Here is a 17,170-nt window from a genome sequence, read left to right as displayed (position 1 = left end):
GGGGATGATTTGTTATCATGCAAAATCAATAAATATGTATAGTTTTTTTCATGTAAAATGAATTTTAAGATTATAATTACTCCAGCAGAAATAACGATATAAAGTAGGACCAATTGGCCAATGCAAAAACAGAATCAATTGTTATCAGGATATAGGGCTCACGGCGGGTGTGACCGGTCAACAGGGGATGCTTACTCCTCCTAGGCACCTGGCTCCGGGGCCATAAAACTTAGCTAGCTCACTTTTGAGACCAAAATCTGAGATCGTCTCAGATTTCGGTCTCAGCCTCATATTTGGTGTGTCATAACAATTTCTCATCTCAGTCTCAGTTTCTGATTTCTAGTTTAGTCTCACTTTTGAGCTCAGAAAGTTAGATCGCTAAAAAGGTGTCTAACTCCGTAATTTTTCTCTCAATTCCAATATGGCTTCCGCAATTCTCCAATTGAATTGGTACAACACCATCCATAGCAAAAGGAAAGCACTCGGTTCCAGATATTTCAGGACAAGTGCAATCCTCTAGAGGACTAGGAAGAGGACAACGTTTTATTTTATGAATTGTTGACTTGGTGTCCAATGAGCCAGAGACAGAAGGAGCAGAATTGTTCCCTCCTCCCAAAAGTATTTCTTGAAATGACCCAATGCAAGGGCTTGTCACGACGGAAAAATTAGTATCTTGTTACCAATGAAATAAACAATGCACATTAAAACTCTTAACACACACCCCCACCCCCACCCCCACACCCCAGTATATTTTTTCGCGTCAGAATAATCCACATCGTAAAGTATGTACAGTGCACAGTATTTCGAAATATGATTGCATTATAATATAAATTACATTGATAGCTTGATCATCTGATAGAAATAAATAAATAAACAGTGAGAATGAGGTGCTTAAGTGCGTCACAATGAACATGACGCACTACAAGGTTAGTATGACGTCAGCATTACTGTAGATAATAATTCCGATATTTTATGTTAGGCGGATCTTTGTGTTTTTCAATGAGAAACAAGTGTTCTATGAAATCAATGCATCCAATCTTATTAACTCTTGAATTTCTACAATGTATCTTCAATATCGCTATATGTTTTCCCCATTAGAACACAGCGCGATAGGGGGGGGGGGGGGGGGTAATCGTATCATAACACATATGAAAATCAATAATATCAATCTGACTTTGGTTTTGGGACATATATTTTCTATAAAATAATTTCTTATTGTGGTATTTATTTCCTTACAATATTTTTTTTCATGAATTGATTGTTTTCCTGTTTTGGAAAACTTTGAAGATAAAACAATATTATGTCATCAATTTTATGACAAACAAAGTAATGTGTAACTTTTGTTGCGTTTACTACGATAGGTGATATCGTTTTCAGCCATAGCGTTTAAATCAGATTAAAGATGAAACCACGTAATTAGGTAAAAAACGTAAAATCTGACGTAACAATAAAAAAGAAAAAACAACAAAGTATTTTGTTTGTAGGCCTACTGGATTTTTTTAATATTCCATGCATTATGCAATATTTAGTGGGCTTGGCATTGCAAAAAATAAAATGTAAACAAAACATCCCATAATTCAACTCATTTCCTGCTCAGTTTCCATGGTTTTGGTCTCAGTATCTGTCTCAAGTTAGAAAATGCTAAATGAGCTAAAACTAGCTTTATGGCACACCAAAAGTGAGACGGTCTAAGTTGAGTTTAGAAAGTGAGATTTTTTTTTATAATCTCAAAAGTGAGCTAGCTAAGTTTTATGGCCCCGGAGCCTGATCCCACCTCTGGTGTATCTAGGGGTCCGTGTTTGCCCAACCATCTATTTTGTATTGCTTGTAGGAGTTATGAGATTGATCACTGTTCGTTATCTTCACCTTGCATAATCCTCAGGCGTTACATTTTAGAATAGTTTTGAAATGGTCTGACGTCATAAAGGCGTCCTAACATTTCACGTACATAACGACGTCATAAACGAATGAAGGGAAAAGGTTTTTACGTTAAGCATATTATGACGTCATAGATAATAACGATAAACATATTTCACAGTAAGCTATTGAGAGCCGGTTTTAAAGTCTTAATAAAGTGTCTTTCTATTTCTCGTCGGGAAATAGTGTTTTCTGTAAACAGTTTATAAAACGGAAATACACTGAATTGTCCGTGGCCACACACATCTATATGTTCACTAACTTTAATTTTTCTGTATTCGGGTGCTGAAATGTGTTGTTTATGAACTCGTATATACGAGTTCGCAGAGTAGTTCCAGTTTCACTGATATAATGTTTTCCACAGCCAGCACATGTTATAACATAAATTAAATTTTTGGTGGAGCCTGAATTTACCGTAAATTCCTTGTTGTTAAATTTGAACGAATTTCCTTCCCTTAAGTATGGGCACGTTCCGCATCGCCGATCGTCACATTTGGTAACGGTGAAAATTGTTTTGTTGGACTTTTCCTGAAAATTAGATTTACATAACAGTCTCCTAAGATTTTTCGGTTGTCTCTTGCTGTTGATAAAAGTATATTTCTTCATAATTTTCCCCATTTTTTCATCTCTTTTTAGTAGGTCGTTGAGTTGCCGAACGATAGGTGTAACATTAGAGTTCCTTGGGTTGTATGTTGTAACAAACGGTGAAATGTGTGAATTTGTTGTGGGGTTGAATTTGGATTTATTGATAAGATTTTCTCTATTGAGTTCTCTGGCTTTCTTGATTCCGTCGTTTATAAGTTTGATTGGATAATTCTGTTTTTGTAAATAACTATTTAATTCCCCTAAACGTTGTTCTCTGGTAGGTTCTTCGCTAACGATGGTATATATTCTTCTGGCGAGGTTGTAAGGTATGGCACGTTTTGTGTGTCTTGGATGCGAGGACGAAAAGTGTAAATACTGGTGAGTGTCCGTGTGTTTGTAAAAAATATCTGTAATTATTTTATCCTCCTTTTTGATAACAGAAACATCCAGGAATGGTATACAAGATGTACTGTAATCCATTGTGAATTTTAAATTGATATCCAATTCGTTTAGAATGTTCTTAAATTTATTCAAATCCGTAATGTCTTTGTTCCAAATAATGAAGCAATCATCCAAGTATCTTTTCCAGTTTTGTCTTATATATAGACCGAATTGTTCATCAAATGATTTTTTAACTTTTTGGTATAATAATTCCTCTAAATAGCGGGGTGTAAGTGTGGCATATGTTCGAGCCATTTTGGTTCTCATTGCGGTACCTTTATCTTGAAGATAGTGTTTGTTGCTGAATGTAAAAACATTGTTTTGTAGTACAAGTGCTGTTGCCTCTAAAATAAAGTCTTTAGAAAAACGTTCATCTATTTGTTCTGGGTGTTTATCTACCCAATATTATAGTGCTTGAAGTCCTAGTGGACAAGTAATATTAGTATATAAATTAACAGCATCAAACGTTACTAATATTGCGTTCTCGTTTACCTTATCAGATAAGAGTCATAAGAAATCTAAATCATCACGGACAAAACCGTTTACTTCATTACACAGAGGTTTTAATAAAATGTCCAGCAAGTTACTAAGTCTTTGTGTTTGGGCGGATGGCCCCCCTACAATTGGGCGGAATTTCAAATCCTTGGGTCTTAAGGGAAGGAAATTCGTTCAAATTTAACATCTAGGAATTTACGGTAAATTCAGATATGACGTGCTCCACCAAAAATTTAATTTATGTTATAACATGTGCTGACTGTGGAAAGCATTATATCGGTGAAACTGGAACTACTCTGCGAACTCGTATATACGAGTTCATAAACAACACATTTCAGCACCCGAATACAGAAAAATTAAAGTTAGTGAACATATAGATGTGTGTGGCCACGGACAATTCAGTGTATTTCCGTTTTATAAACTGTTTACAGAAAACACTATTTCCCGACGAGAAATAGAAAGACACTTTATTAAGACTTTAAAACCGGCTCTCAATAGCTTACTGTGAAATATGTTTATCGTTATTATTTATGACGTCATAATATGCTTAACGTAAAAACCTTTTCCCTTCATTCGTTTATGACGTCGTTATGTACGTGAAATGTTAGGACGCCTTTATGACGTCAGACCATTTCAAAACTATTCTAAAATATAACGCCTGAGGATTATAAAATAAAAGCGCTTGTGTTAGATTTTTAACTTTGTGTACTGTTTATTCTATTTCTTATAATATATATATATATTGGATGACTACTCCCCCATCCCCTTCCAATGACGAGCTCTCCTCCCCCCGAACCAATACCACCTATATGATTTATGAAGTCGATTTTCCAATTAGTCGTCAAGAAATTTAAAATCTGGTGGAACCCCCCCCCTCCTCCTTACTTATTTTCTTTGGAAAAACGATGCTGTGTGCCAGTATGCAACTATGTTTTTATTGGGTGACTACCTTTCCTACTATTTGTTTATGAAAGGATATGTGACGAATATACATTGTAAGGCTGAATTTATGAATATTGACCCACGTATTCAATAACGAGCTACCCACCTATCCACCCACCCACCCCCTCTTCGATTTGAAAAGTCAAACAAATATTTAGTTATAGTGTAGTAATCAAGAATTTTAAGATCCGATGGCTACCCCGACCCTCTTGAAACAAGATGCTGCATGCCAGCATAGTACAAATATCGTAAATAGATAGGGGGAAATTTTTCAGTTGCTGCCTTTTCTCAGACTTCTCTGCAAACACAAAAATATCACAACAAACTAGTAATCATGTACCCCGTCCTCAAAATGAAAGAATGTTCTGTAATATTTTTCGTCAGATCCGTTCTTATGATTTTTGATGAAATTTATCATATTTGAAATTTTACATGTTGAATAAGTATCGACAACTGAATGTCGTTTACACTAACTGTGCATTGTACACTAAAATTCAACATCACATGGTTGGTACATGTACCTCATTGAAACATGCAGGTATAAATGTCATTCTAAACCACCACCCTTCATAATTAACGGATGGGGACGATTTGTTATCATGCAAAATCGATAAATATGTATAGTTTTCTTCATGTAAAATGAATTTTGAGATTATAATTATTCCAGCAGAAATAACGATATAAAGTAGGACCAGTTGGTCAATGCAAAAACAGAATCAATTGTTATAGATATGTCATCAGTTAATATTCTTCACATAACGTTCAATTCCACACCCTAATCTAAGATGTATTTGGATGTGTATTCATCATTATTTAACTTGGTTCACAGGAAGTGCAGAGGTAAATATGTGCTAGCTGGGATAATTCCCCTATCCTCCCTCGATTTCTATTGACATGACTTAATACGGTCTAGTATGCTAAGAATATAATACATAATATGATGATAAAGAAATACATTGTTGTTTTGTAAACAAATGATAATAATTCCAACGATTCTTGCCGATAATTGTTAAACAGAAGTGGCATACTGTACTATTTCAGGTTCGTCTGCTTTTGGGAGGAGGGGGGGGGGGTCTTATTTTTCATTTTTGGTCATAGACGGTCTACAGATTAATAGTTCTGCGAAACAAATCAAAATCAAGTAGTATGAAAGTAGTTCGGTTGTGAAGGGGGCATATCCTCATTCGAAGGCAAAGGTCATTTTCTGTGATCAACCAATCAAGTTACGTGTTACAAGTAAACTTAGATTATTTTGTGATAAATATTGGTTTCATTCATTTTCTAGGCGATGAGGAAACCACTTTACCTCTACTACAACGAACATTTACAAATAAAGAAGTTGTCAAAGGTAAGATTTATGTTCCGGATAAAGTAACACACACCACTTTGATTATCAATGGTATATCAAATTAAGCACCGAAACAATCAATTGTCATTAACAACCCACAACAGCCTGAGCGTTCTAACATGCCTGTACCTAGGGAAATGATGGCATATTTTGATACAGAGTGCGCACTCACGGTCCGACCTTCATTGGTAGAATATACACTCTATAAGTGTTAGTTCCTAGTGTAGAATATACTCTATAAGTGTTAGTTCCTAGTGTAGAATATTCTCTATAAGTGTCAGTTCCTAGCATAGAATATTATCCATAAGTGTCAGTTCCTAGTGTATAATACACTCTATAAGTGATATTTCTTAGTGTATAATATATTCTATAAGTGATAGTTCCTAGTCTAGAATATACTCTATAAGTGTTGATTCCCAGTGTAGAATATTCTCTATAAGTGTTAGTTCCTGGTTTATAATATATTATATAAGTGATAGTTCCTAGTGTTAAATATGTTATATAAGTGATATTTCCTAGTGTATAATACATTCTATAAGTGATTGTTCCTATTGTAGAATAAGTTATATAAGTGATAGTTCCTATTGTAGAATATATTGTATAAGTGATATTTCTTAGTGTAGAATATGTTATATAAGTGATAGTTCCTAGTGTATAAAGTATTCTATAAGTGATAGTTCCTAGTGTATAATATATTATATAAGAGATAGTTCCAAGTGTAGAATATATTCTATAAGTGTTAGTTCCTAGTTTAGAAAATCCTCTATAAGAGATAGTTTCTAGTATATAATATACTCTTATAAGTGATAGTTCCTAGTGTATAATATATTATATAAGTGATAGTTCCTAGTGTAGAATATGTTATATAAGTGATAGTTCCTATTGTAGAATATGTTATATAAGTGATGATTCCTAGTGTATAATATATTCTATAAATGATAGTTCCTAGTGTATAATATATTCTATAAGTGATAGCTCCTAGTGTATAATATATTCTATAAGTGATAGTTCCTAGTGTATAATATATTATATAAGTGATAGTTCCTAGTGTATAGTATATTCTATAACTGTTAGTTCCTAGTTTAGAATATACTTTATAAGAGATAGTCCCTAGTGTATACTATACTCTCTAAGTAATGGTTCCTAGTGTAGAGTATGTTATAAAAGTGATAGCTCCTATTGTAGAATATTCTCTATACGAGATAATTCCTAGTGTAGAATATTCTCTATAAGTGTCAGTTCCTAGTTTAGAATATATTCTATAAGTGATAGTTCCTAGTGTAGAATATATTTTATAAGTGATAGTTCCTAGTGTATAATATGTTATATAAGTGATAGTTCCTATTGTAGAATACACTCTATAAGTGTTAGTTCCTAGTGTATAATATATTCTATAAGAGATAGTTCCTAGTGTATAATATATTCTATAAGTGATAGTTCCTAGTGTAGAATATATTTTATAAGTGATAGTTCCTAGTGTAGAATATGTTATATAAGTGATAGTTCCTAGTGTAGAATATGTTCTATAAGTGTAATTCCTAGTTTAGAATATTCTCTATAAGTGATAGTTCCTAGTGTAGAATATATTATATTGTTGTTATTTCCTGGTGTAGAATATATTCTGTAAGAGATAGTTCCTAGTATACATTATACTTCGAGCGTTAGTTCCTAGTGCAGGTTGGACCCCTTCTGAAAATTACAAGGGGAACTCATTCTCCTGGGAAACCCTCTACATCTCTGCATGCAAATTAAGCCTCCCAGACACATGATCCCACCCCTGATATGTCCAGTAATCCGTGTTTGTCCAACTTTTTTTTAATTCCTTATAAGAGTTGTGAGATTGATCAATGTTCGTTATCTTCACCTTTCATACTAGATGCATTCGTCAAGAAAAGTATACCTGCACCCTTGTATTTGACCACAAAAGCCATGGACAATTATAAGGCAATCAATGTGATTGTGCACAATTTTGATATCAATTCTTTTTGCCTGGTCATTCACATTTTAAAATATAGTTCAATTGCAATAAATGAAATGTGTTTGGTGTTTTGATAAATCCACAGGTATTTGTCTATGATATAACATAAAGTTAGTGAAATTGAATCCTCGCCCTTCACTATGATGAGAGGGTAATGTTGAAAGAACTTTATCCGAATCGAAATGAAAGAAATACAATAGTTTAATTCGTTTTCACAGCTATTCAGAAACACGAGTCAACTTTTTAACTATATGTACATAATGCAATACATGTGCTTGGAGAATATAATGAATATATATGACATGTACGATTATGGGATTTGTTTAACTGTTTTATTTTCAGTGCTAGGAGAATACGATGTGTGGAAAACAAGTATATCAGGTATTTCCTTATATATACATTTCTAATGCCTTTACTTTCAATGTCTTCACCATGATTGCCATTTCGTCATGCATATGAACAGTGTGCGTATGAATTTTGATACATATTCAGGGTTATCAAGCGGCGTTTTAACTGTGGGGCTTCAACAAAATATAACTGTCGCCCAACACAGTAACGGTATGTACGATACAGTACGCGACACAGCTAAAAATAACAACACAGTAAAATCCAATGAAATGTTGGCAGCGAAAAAGAATTCGTATTGTTTACTAAATCAAATGGAACTTGAGTACGATTGTGTTCTAATAGTAAGGGAGGGTGATCCATGTCTCAAAGTGGTGATCTTATGTAATTGAGTACACCTACCCCGACACTATACAAGGTAATGAAGTGGGGTGAATGGAATAGCACGAGCCAATTCATTTTGAATTGTTAAGAGGCTATCTAGCAAATAATCATGCAATACTGTCCAAATCGTAGTTTAACACATCTTGATGACATTGGTGGGTAGGTAGACATCCAAAATAGTAACTGAAAGATTCCCCCAACAATGCTATTTTCAACATGGCCGCCATACGCAGCGCCTATTGTATTTTGCATATTTTCATCAATATCATATGTAAAAATCCAGAAAAAAGGTAAAAAAAAATCCTATGTAATCTATTTCACTAAAAATTAAATTTATTTTCTTAAAAATGAAATTCAATGTTACCACAAACAATCCTCTTCCAAAAATGGCATCAGTAATAAAAAAGTATATGTTGGAGGGGTCAACTCTTCTAAGAACAGGCTAAAAATATTTCTTCTTTATACTACTGTCACAATAGACTACTGAACATCATTCAATCATATTGTTGAGTTTGACTTTTAAAAATCATATGAGATATTAGGATGCAGATAAAGCCGTTTTGAAAAGAAATATCTTCAAAGGGGTTATGTGCACATTTATGTTTTCAAATTAAAGTTAAACATCATGAAATGAACTACATAATAACAACAGACAGTGGCCTTCCCAAATTGGTGCAAGTCATATTCAAGCATGCAACACATCAAAGGCCAGACGACTCTTAAAAGTTGGCACATTGCCATTTTTCAGAAATAAAAAATACATATTTGAAGGATCAAATCTTCCAAAACCAGGCTAGGAAATTATTCTTTTTATACTTATGTCAAAATAGACTACTAAACATCATCAAAGCATATTATTGGGCCTGTATTTTGAAAATCCAATGATATATTAAGGTTTAGTTACATCATGAAATGAATTTCAAAGTTATAACTGACAACAGCCTTCCAAAAATGACATCAGTCATAATCAGATATACAATACATCAAAAGGCAGAAACTTAGAAAAATAGGCAATATGCCAAAACTTTCAGAAATGAAGAAAAAGTACATATTGGAAGGGTAAAATATTTCACGAGCAGGTTAGGAAATAATTCCTTTTTACACTTATTTCAAAATCGACTACTAAAATCATTAAATGGTATTCTTAAGCTTGGCATTTAAAAATCAAATGAGATATTAAAGGGTTTAGATAATGCCTTTTTCTTCAAAAGCATCGTCAAAATGGTTAAATTTAGGTTATTGGACTAAAATTAAATTCATACTTCATTCAATGAATTTCATAGACTATAGTTACAAATGACAATGTTCTTCCAAAGTAACTTTAGTCAATGTCAAACATACAAGACAATACAAAAGGCAGAGAAGTCTTAAAAATTGGCAATTTTGCATAATGACAGTACTTCACATTTAATACAATAGCAAAATCATATTTTGGAAGATTAATGGTGGTGTCCTATACATGTGCAGTAAGGTTTCGGAATTTTCATTTTTCCCCTAGGACCCAAATGAGAGTCGAAAAACAACGTTTTTTCTAAAACAAAACCCCTGGTTCCCAGAATTCCTCTAACATATTATGTAGTACTTAAATGATCTTTTGGAAGGTAATTGGTGGTGTCTTGTAGATGTACAAGAAGGTTTCGGAACTTCTGTATTGGCCGGGTGGGAGGGGTAGCGGGCAAATAAGGGCTGAAAATGACTTTTTCTGTCATAAAGCTTGTTACTTTAACTCCAAGGAGTAGTCACACGATATTCTTCAATGACCTTGAAAAGTGTGTCAAATGTCAAGGTCACACTTCCTCCCCAAGGTTATGGGGTTAATCTTGAAAATGGGAGGTCAAGGTGAAATGTCACATTCTCACCAAGGTTTAGAGGTTAACCTTGAAAGTGGGGTCAAGGCCATACATCAAAGTGTGAGCCCCCACAAGCGACGCAATTCACCACATACCACGCACGTCTTCCCAAAGGGAGAAAAATCACCCACCTTTCAACAGCTGTCTAGACCAAGTACTAGATACACAGACAGATGACTGACAATCTATGCAATCCTGGGAGAAACAGTCTCCAAAGAAAAGCTCGGTCAACGTCAAGGATGACTGCATGCTACCCTTTCCAGAAAAACCTGTTACGTTATCTGTGATAATTAAAAATATTCGTAATTTCTCGGCGATTTCAGTTGTTTACAATAAATATCCAGACATGACGCAAATTGTGCACATGAAATAATGACGTAGTGTCTGTATAACAAGGGAAGATTGGGGTCCAAACTCCCCGTCCAGGCTAATGAGAAAATATTTGAGATTGGGGTTTCATTCACTCGACATGATCATTGCTTTTACAAATTTATTTGTGATCAATTTGTTCAAGTAAAATTTCAGCGGTCATCAGTAATAATGGCTAGTCAATGTCATGCACGTGCAGTGATAGGCCCTAGTAAAAATTGTATTTTGCAGTCAACTTCTTCAACCCCCACCCGTTTTTTAAATGAAGATGCAACGACGTGTCTGGATAATAAGCCATCGTTTGCACATTGAATGCAGTTTTTGATTTATTATGAATATGAGCTCTTCTCTCTGAGAAAATATTATGTCACTTAGTGACCCCTCCCTCTGAAATACCACAAAAATGCTAATGGCCATATGGGTCCAGTAGTCGGTCTAGAAGGGTATTGATTCACCAACATTTGACATGTTTGAACGATAATTACGATTTAAAATTTACAATTTCACTGTAAATTGGTGTTGGGATCTTCATAGCATGGATATTAAAGCAAAGAAAGTTCGGGTATAGGTCTATACAGTTATGTAGCCTATTGTTGTTAGCCCATCCGCCCATTCCGAGATGGTCGTTAAAACTGTAAGCATTTATAATTCAAACATTAATGAAAGCACATTTTACAACTACTTGAAGAATTACTATATTGATAATGTCAACATGCAACTAAAAAAAACACTGAATTCTCTAATCGTGGAAAATGATATTTTATAGTAAAATTAGAAAGGACTATGAATTACCAGACTATTCGAAATTTGAAAAAAAACACTAATTGTGAAATTAAATTAGCACACTCAAGATTAACCAAGCTAAGAATATCTGTCCATCCTCTAAGAATTGAAACCATGTATTCTAAAAGAAAGTCGTTTTTTGTCACTTTTGTACAGTATAACTACTGTTGATGATGAATTACATGTTTTATATGACTACTTCATGTATAAAGATATAAGAAAGAAATATTACCTTTTGAACACTTACAATTCAATTCAAAAGATAATATATCAAAGGAAAACCATTGTAAAGCACTTTGCAACCCTGTCAATGTAGTTCATGCTAGAAGGTTATGTGAATTTTTACATGATTGTTTTGAATTGCGCAACAAAGTAAAGTGCTATAAAACACATGGGTTAAGCCCGTTTTGGGCTCGAACTCTGTGATACCATCAATATAGATCACAGAGTTCGGGCCCAACACGGGCTTGTCCCTCGTGTGCTATAATTATAATTATACTACTGTTATATAAAATATTAAATTGCATATGTACCGGTATACAGTTTGACGTTGCAATATATACACGTATTTACATGTATGTATATGAACTGTTAGTATGTTTACAGGGGTAGATCCAGGAATTGTGGTTACGGGGAGGGGGGGGCACTTTATGAGGCAGGGGGTCTGGGGCTGCCTTGAGGCCCCCAGTGGGTCCAGGGCGAAGCCCTGGTGGTGACCCAGGGAGCTAAGCCCCCGGAAGCTCCTGGATTTTACATTTTTATTGAAATATGTCTCCTATTTAGTCATTTGTATTATTTTCTATTATATTTATAAGGTGAAATTAATTAAAATGACGCAAATTTTAAAGGGTTTTGGAAAATATTAAGTTCTCCCAATTAAGTAATCAAAGGAATCAAAAGATTTTGTCATTTATTTCTCCGGAAGTGGAAGAAATTATTGCTTCTTTTATCGTTTAGTACATTTTTCTAAACAAGATAGCATGACTTATCTTAAATTTGAAAATTTTAGGGGGAAGGGCGCAAAAATCCGTCACTGTATTTATATATCTCATTGTGTAGCATGATTGACATTGTATGTCCAACATGCTTGGTGAATTAATAACTTGAATAATTCTAGGAGCTCAAAAGCAACGTCCTGTAGATGTGCGATAAGGTTTCAGAATTTTCATTTTCACCTCTGGGCCAAATGGGGAACGAAACCAACGTGTTTATTTTTTATATAAACTCATCTTACGTTTTATGCGATAAATCATAGTGTAGCTTCTGTGTGTGTGTGTGTGTGTGGTTCAAAAAGATGATCTAGAAACTGCACTATATCATATCCCACGATTCGATGAAAATATAAATATATGTATCATCCAGTGTTAATTAATCTCTTATTTAACTTCTACATAAAAAGAAAATGGCACACAAATTAGCAGTATGTTGAAAAACTACAACCCCCCCCCCCCCGGACCCCCCCCCCCCCCTCCAGATTCACCAATGAGACGGAGAGTATATTTAAAGGCAAACATTTGCGTGCGGTTATTACTGTCTTATGACAGTATCTAGTTTTGATTGCATTCCATACATGGTAGTTAGCTTACAGATTAGGTCAAGTAAATTCAAACACGGGGAATAGAATATTTCAAACCTTGAATCGTGTGACTGGTCATTACACTCAAATTTGAGATTTTTTCAAACATTGCAAGCTAGGTTACGTTTTACGCGTGTCAGGACTTCAGCATCCGTTCAAGCCGGTTTGGGGAAGGGAGGGGGGGGGTGTTCAGACACTATCATACATCCAGGCTGAATAAATACTTATATACAAGAAACATTGGTGCACCAAATTTATGGACTGGAAAGATTTTTGAAAGTGTAAGATCTAAATATTTTAAGAAAAGATGTTCCAAAGAATCACTTTGTTCCAAAGCGCGCAAAAATTGGAACTCTATAAAGCTGAGAAAACTTAGAAAAATTTTGATCAAATCGGAAGACGCACGAACTAAGTGAAAAGAATCGTTAATCATACGAAGTAACTATTTATTGTAGCTCAATAATGCAATTTATAGGCCTATATTGATGGTATGATGATATACCAAAATCTGTAAATATTTGTCCTCTACGTATTTAGTTCTATTTTGTATTACTTGTAGGAAATATGAGATTGATAACTGTTCATTATCTTCACCTTTCATGAGGGACAAGATCTATCTTTAGCATATCATCAATTCTTCATGATTAATTTTAATCAATATTGTGGACCCTGTACGTTTATGTCATCCGATATCGATTTTCATTCACTGATTATTATCCTTTTCAACATTCGTCAGATTTAGTTTTAAGGGGGAGAGGTGTTGATGAATTTTTTTTTTTTTTAATTTTTGTCAGACGACAGACATGGAACTTTTAATCACATCCCTTATCAATAAATACTGTAAATTCATTTGTCATTTTAAAGTATTTTATTTCAACTGAGCCGAAGGCGCAAGTGAGCTTTTCCGATCGAAAGAAGATGGGTAAACTTGGTGAACAATAAGCCTATTCATGATTAGGCACCAGTCGCGAATCAGGAGTTTAAAATCCGCATTGATGGTACCCGTAGTTACAATACATACAGTACCGTACTAAAACGTTTTCTGTATGGAGCAGTATTAATGCTTTGATTTGGATTCAGTTTTTATCCAACAGCATTTGAAACCTACTGGTACTACAGTCGTATACCGAATATAATAAAGGCATTAGTTCTCGTCTCTTTTGGTACAACTCTGGGGTCGTTTTTACAATTACAGAACGCATATTTGCTGTTAGATTTCCCAGCAAATACAAATGGGACAGCAACAGACAATTGATTTGCTTTATTTTTGTACTATGCCTTTTAGACAGTCTACACTGATTGCATATTTAGCTTTTGTCATGATCTCTTCAAGTAACTTCTCAAGCATTGCAATTACTTGTGATCGTCATTAAGACTACATGCTATGAGTAAAACTTAGCATGAAATGCCAGAGACAAATAATTATGGTAAGTGTAATAATTCATAAGAAAAAAGAAATAGATAGGAAAAATTGGTATTCGAACCACAGATATGCAATCTAGGCCTGTCCTAAACTTCATTGAGACTGCACCTATACCACCTCGGCTATCCATCCCATAAAGAATTTCTGAATTTCAAGCTAGTCGTGGACATAGGAATTTTCTTGATAATACGACAAAAGTTGTACACAAGCAGTTGGTTTTTTTCTTCATAGAATGGGTCAAGTCTCCATATTTTATTTACAAAACATATCACATCTGGACATGTGCTAACATATTTTACTCAGTTCCCAATGGAGACTTGGCCCATTCCATATTAAAAAAAATTGGAAAAGTCAAATTTACTGTTATTTTGTGCGTTTTCGCGTAAACGTAATATCAAATATGGGATTTTTTCAATGTTTCTTTGAAGTGGGCACATCGAAAAAGCATTTTTGGAAACTATGGATTGATTGATTGTTTGAACTAAAATACAATTTATTCTTTTTCTGGAGAGTTTCAATTATAACTTTAATATGTGTCCTTCTGTGGGTTCTCAGCTCGATAAAGTCACCCATATTCTCTGTCTGTTGGCCATCGTCATGGTCGTCATTGGAAAGTTTTCACAATTTCATCTTCCCCAGAAACACTGGGCCAATTTCAACCAAACTTTGCACAAAGCATCCTTCGGTAAAGAGGATTCAAGTTTCTTTATATGAAGGGTTATGCCCTTCCCCAAGGGTAGACAATAGCAAACTACTGAAAATAAATTAACAAATTTTAAAAAGCTTCTTCTCCAGAAACACTGGACCAATTTCAATCAAACTTGGCACAAAACATGCTGGGATTAAGACAATTCAAGTTTTTAAATGAAGGACCACGCCCCTTTCCTAAGGGAGATAATAGCAAAATAGTGAAAATGTCCTTCTCAATAGCCACAGGGTCAGGAAAGTACAAATTTACATGGAAGCTTCCTGACATAGTTTGTTACAATCATGACCCCTGGGAATAGGATAGGGCCACAATAGGGTTCCAAGTATTACATAAAAATATATAGGGAAAATCTTTTAAAAAATCTTCTCAAGAATCATTAGGCCAGAAAAGTTTACATTATACATGTAAGATTCCTGATATAGTGCATAATTTCTTAAAATCATTGACCCCCCCCCCCTCGGGTTAGGGTGGGGCCACAATACGGGATCCAAGTTGTACATACAAATAGATAGGGAAATTCTTCAAAAATCACTGGGCCTGAAAGTTTACATTTACATGAAAGCTTCCTGACAGTGCAGATTCAAGTTTGTTAGAATCATTGGGCTAAAGAATTTTACATTTACATGAAAGCTTCCTGACACCGCTGGGGTATGTTGGGGCCACAAAAGGGATGAAAAATCATTAAACTTGGACCAAAGTAACTCATATAAGCGATTTGGCACATGGGCCTCTTGTTTAAAGAGTGTTTTTATTTGGTACATGTAGCTAACTTATTAAATACGATGCAGACAATAAAAAAGTACAAAATATCAACAACTTAATCCCCTGGTCCGACCCCTTCCCTTTTGAAAATGGTCTAGATCTGTGCCTGGACAATGTTAATTACATGTATATCGAATCCATATGTAATGTAATCTTTCGTAGAAATCTGGGGGAGGGGGGGGGGGCGGTTCACGTGCAATTCAATCTTTTGAAAATATTATTTTATTCAAATCAACTTTAAAACATTGCACAGCTCGACCTGCATTGCAGTTACGTACATCTAACATTAAGGGGGGGGGGGGTTATCCCCTTATCCTAACAATTTAGGATTTAGAGTTTTGATTTATTTTTAAATTTTGTAATATAAGAATTTTTAGGCAATTGTGAAACCAACCCGCCCCCTCCCATCCCTTAAAAAATCGATGCAACGTGTCCGGTTATATTTATATCATTATATGATTTCATCGTGCTTTACAGATTACTTCTAAAATTCTCGGGATTCGAAATGCATGGTCACCCTTTGGGTTTTCAACGCCACGATTAGATTGGAGAGAGTCCACAACAAACGTGTCACTGAAATACTCTTTATTTCCCCGAACACAGGCAATAAACAAACTAACAAAATGGCGCCAAGCGGGTGAATGAATGCCCGTATTCCGAGCCCGATCATAACTCAGCCAACACAGCTGATAACCGTGTTGGCGCAACTTCCCTTTCTCTCTAAATAATGAGTTGTGATTATACAGTAAGACAAAGAAAATAAGCTTTAAGGAAACTAATAAATCAACAAAAACTGACGGGTAACATTTGTTCACATAATGAAATATGTGACATGACAAAGCTGATATCTATATGTGTACAGCTAACCTGGCCAAACAATTATAAAACACACAATACAATGTAGTCATTATAAGACTATACTCTGACTACTTGGGGATTATTCTGCCCCTGAACACAAATAAGGTAATACTTACACTATAACTGATTTAAAATAACACTGAGAAAGTACAACAGCTTCATTTCAAAATCTTGGTACCGACTCGGTATACGTATAGTACGGCGGGGCGAGTAGTAGGTTTGCTCATCGGTGCAGAACATGGTAGGCTTTCTGATGGATCGAAAGTACCGGTACGCTCCAGAATATTTCAGTCTGTGGTTTCATCCTCAAGTGTGTTATCCGGTAGGGGAGACATAATCTCTAAGGGCGTTGGAGGAATGCTATAAGGATAAGAAGCATTGTCCTCTTTTTTTCTCTATGGTGGT

The 17,170-nt window shown here is 34.8% G+C and overlaps 1 protein-coding gene across 5 annotated transcripts in view; it reads left to right on the top strand.

Moving 5' to 3' along the window:
- The window catches only part of LOC125677494 (uncharacterized), a 191,333-nt gene that overhangs the window by 72,591 nt on the left and 101,572 nt on the right, over positions 1-17,170 (top strand). For all 5 annotated transcript variants that reach the window (XM_056159176.1, XM_056159178.1, XM_056159177.1 and 2 more), the window contains 2 exons: positions 5,666-5,728; positions 8,049-8,087. In XM_056159176.1, coding sequence (XP_056015151.1) covers positions 5,666-5,728; positions 8,049-8,087 — 102 coding nt within the window. The remainder of the gene's footprint in view (positions 1-5,665; positions 5,729-8,048; positions 8,088-17,170) is intronic.

Source organism: Ostrea edulis, chromosome 3 (assembly GCF_947568905.1).
Source record: "Ostrea edulis chromosome 3, xbOstEdul1.1, whole genome shotgun sequence".
Classification (NCBI taxonomy): domain Eukaryota; kingdom Metazoa; phylum Mollusca; class Bivalvia; order Ostreida; family Ostreidae; genus Ostrea; species Ostrea edulis.
The sequence above is the reverse complement of the archived record's forward strand: the minus strand, read 5'-3'. Positions and strand labels throughout refer to the sequence as shown.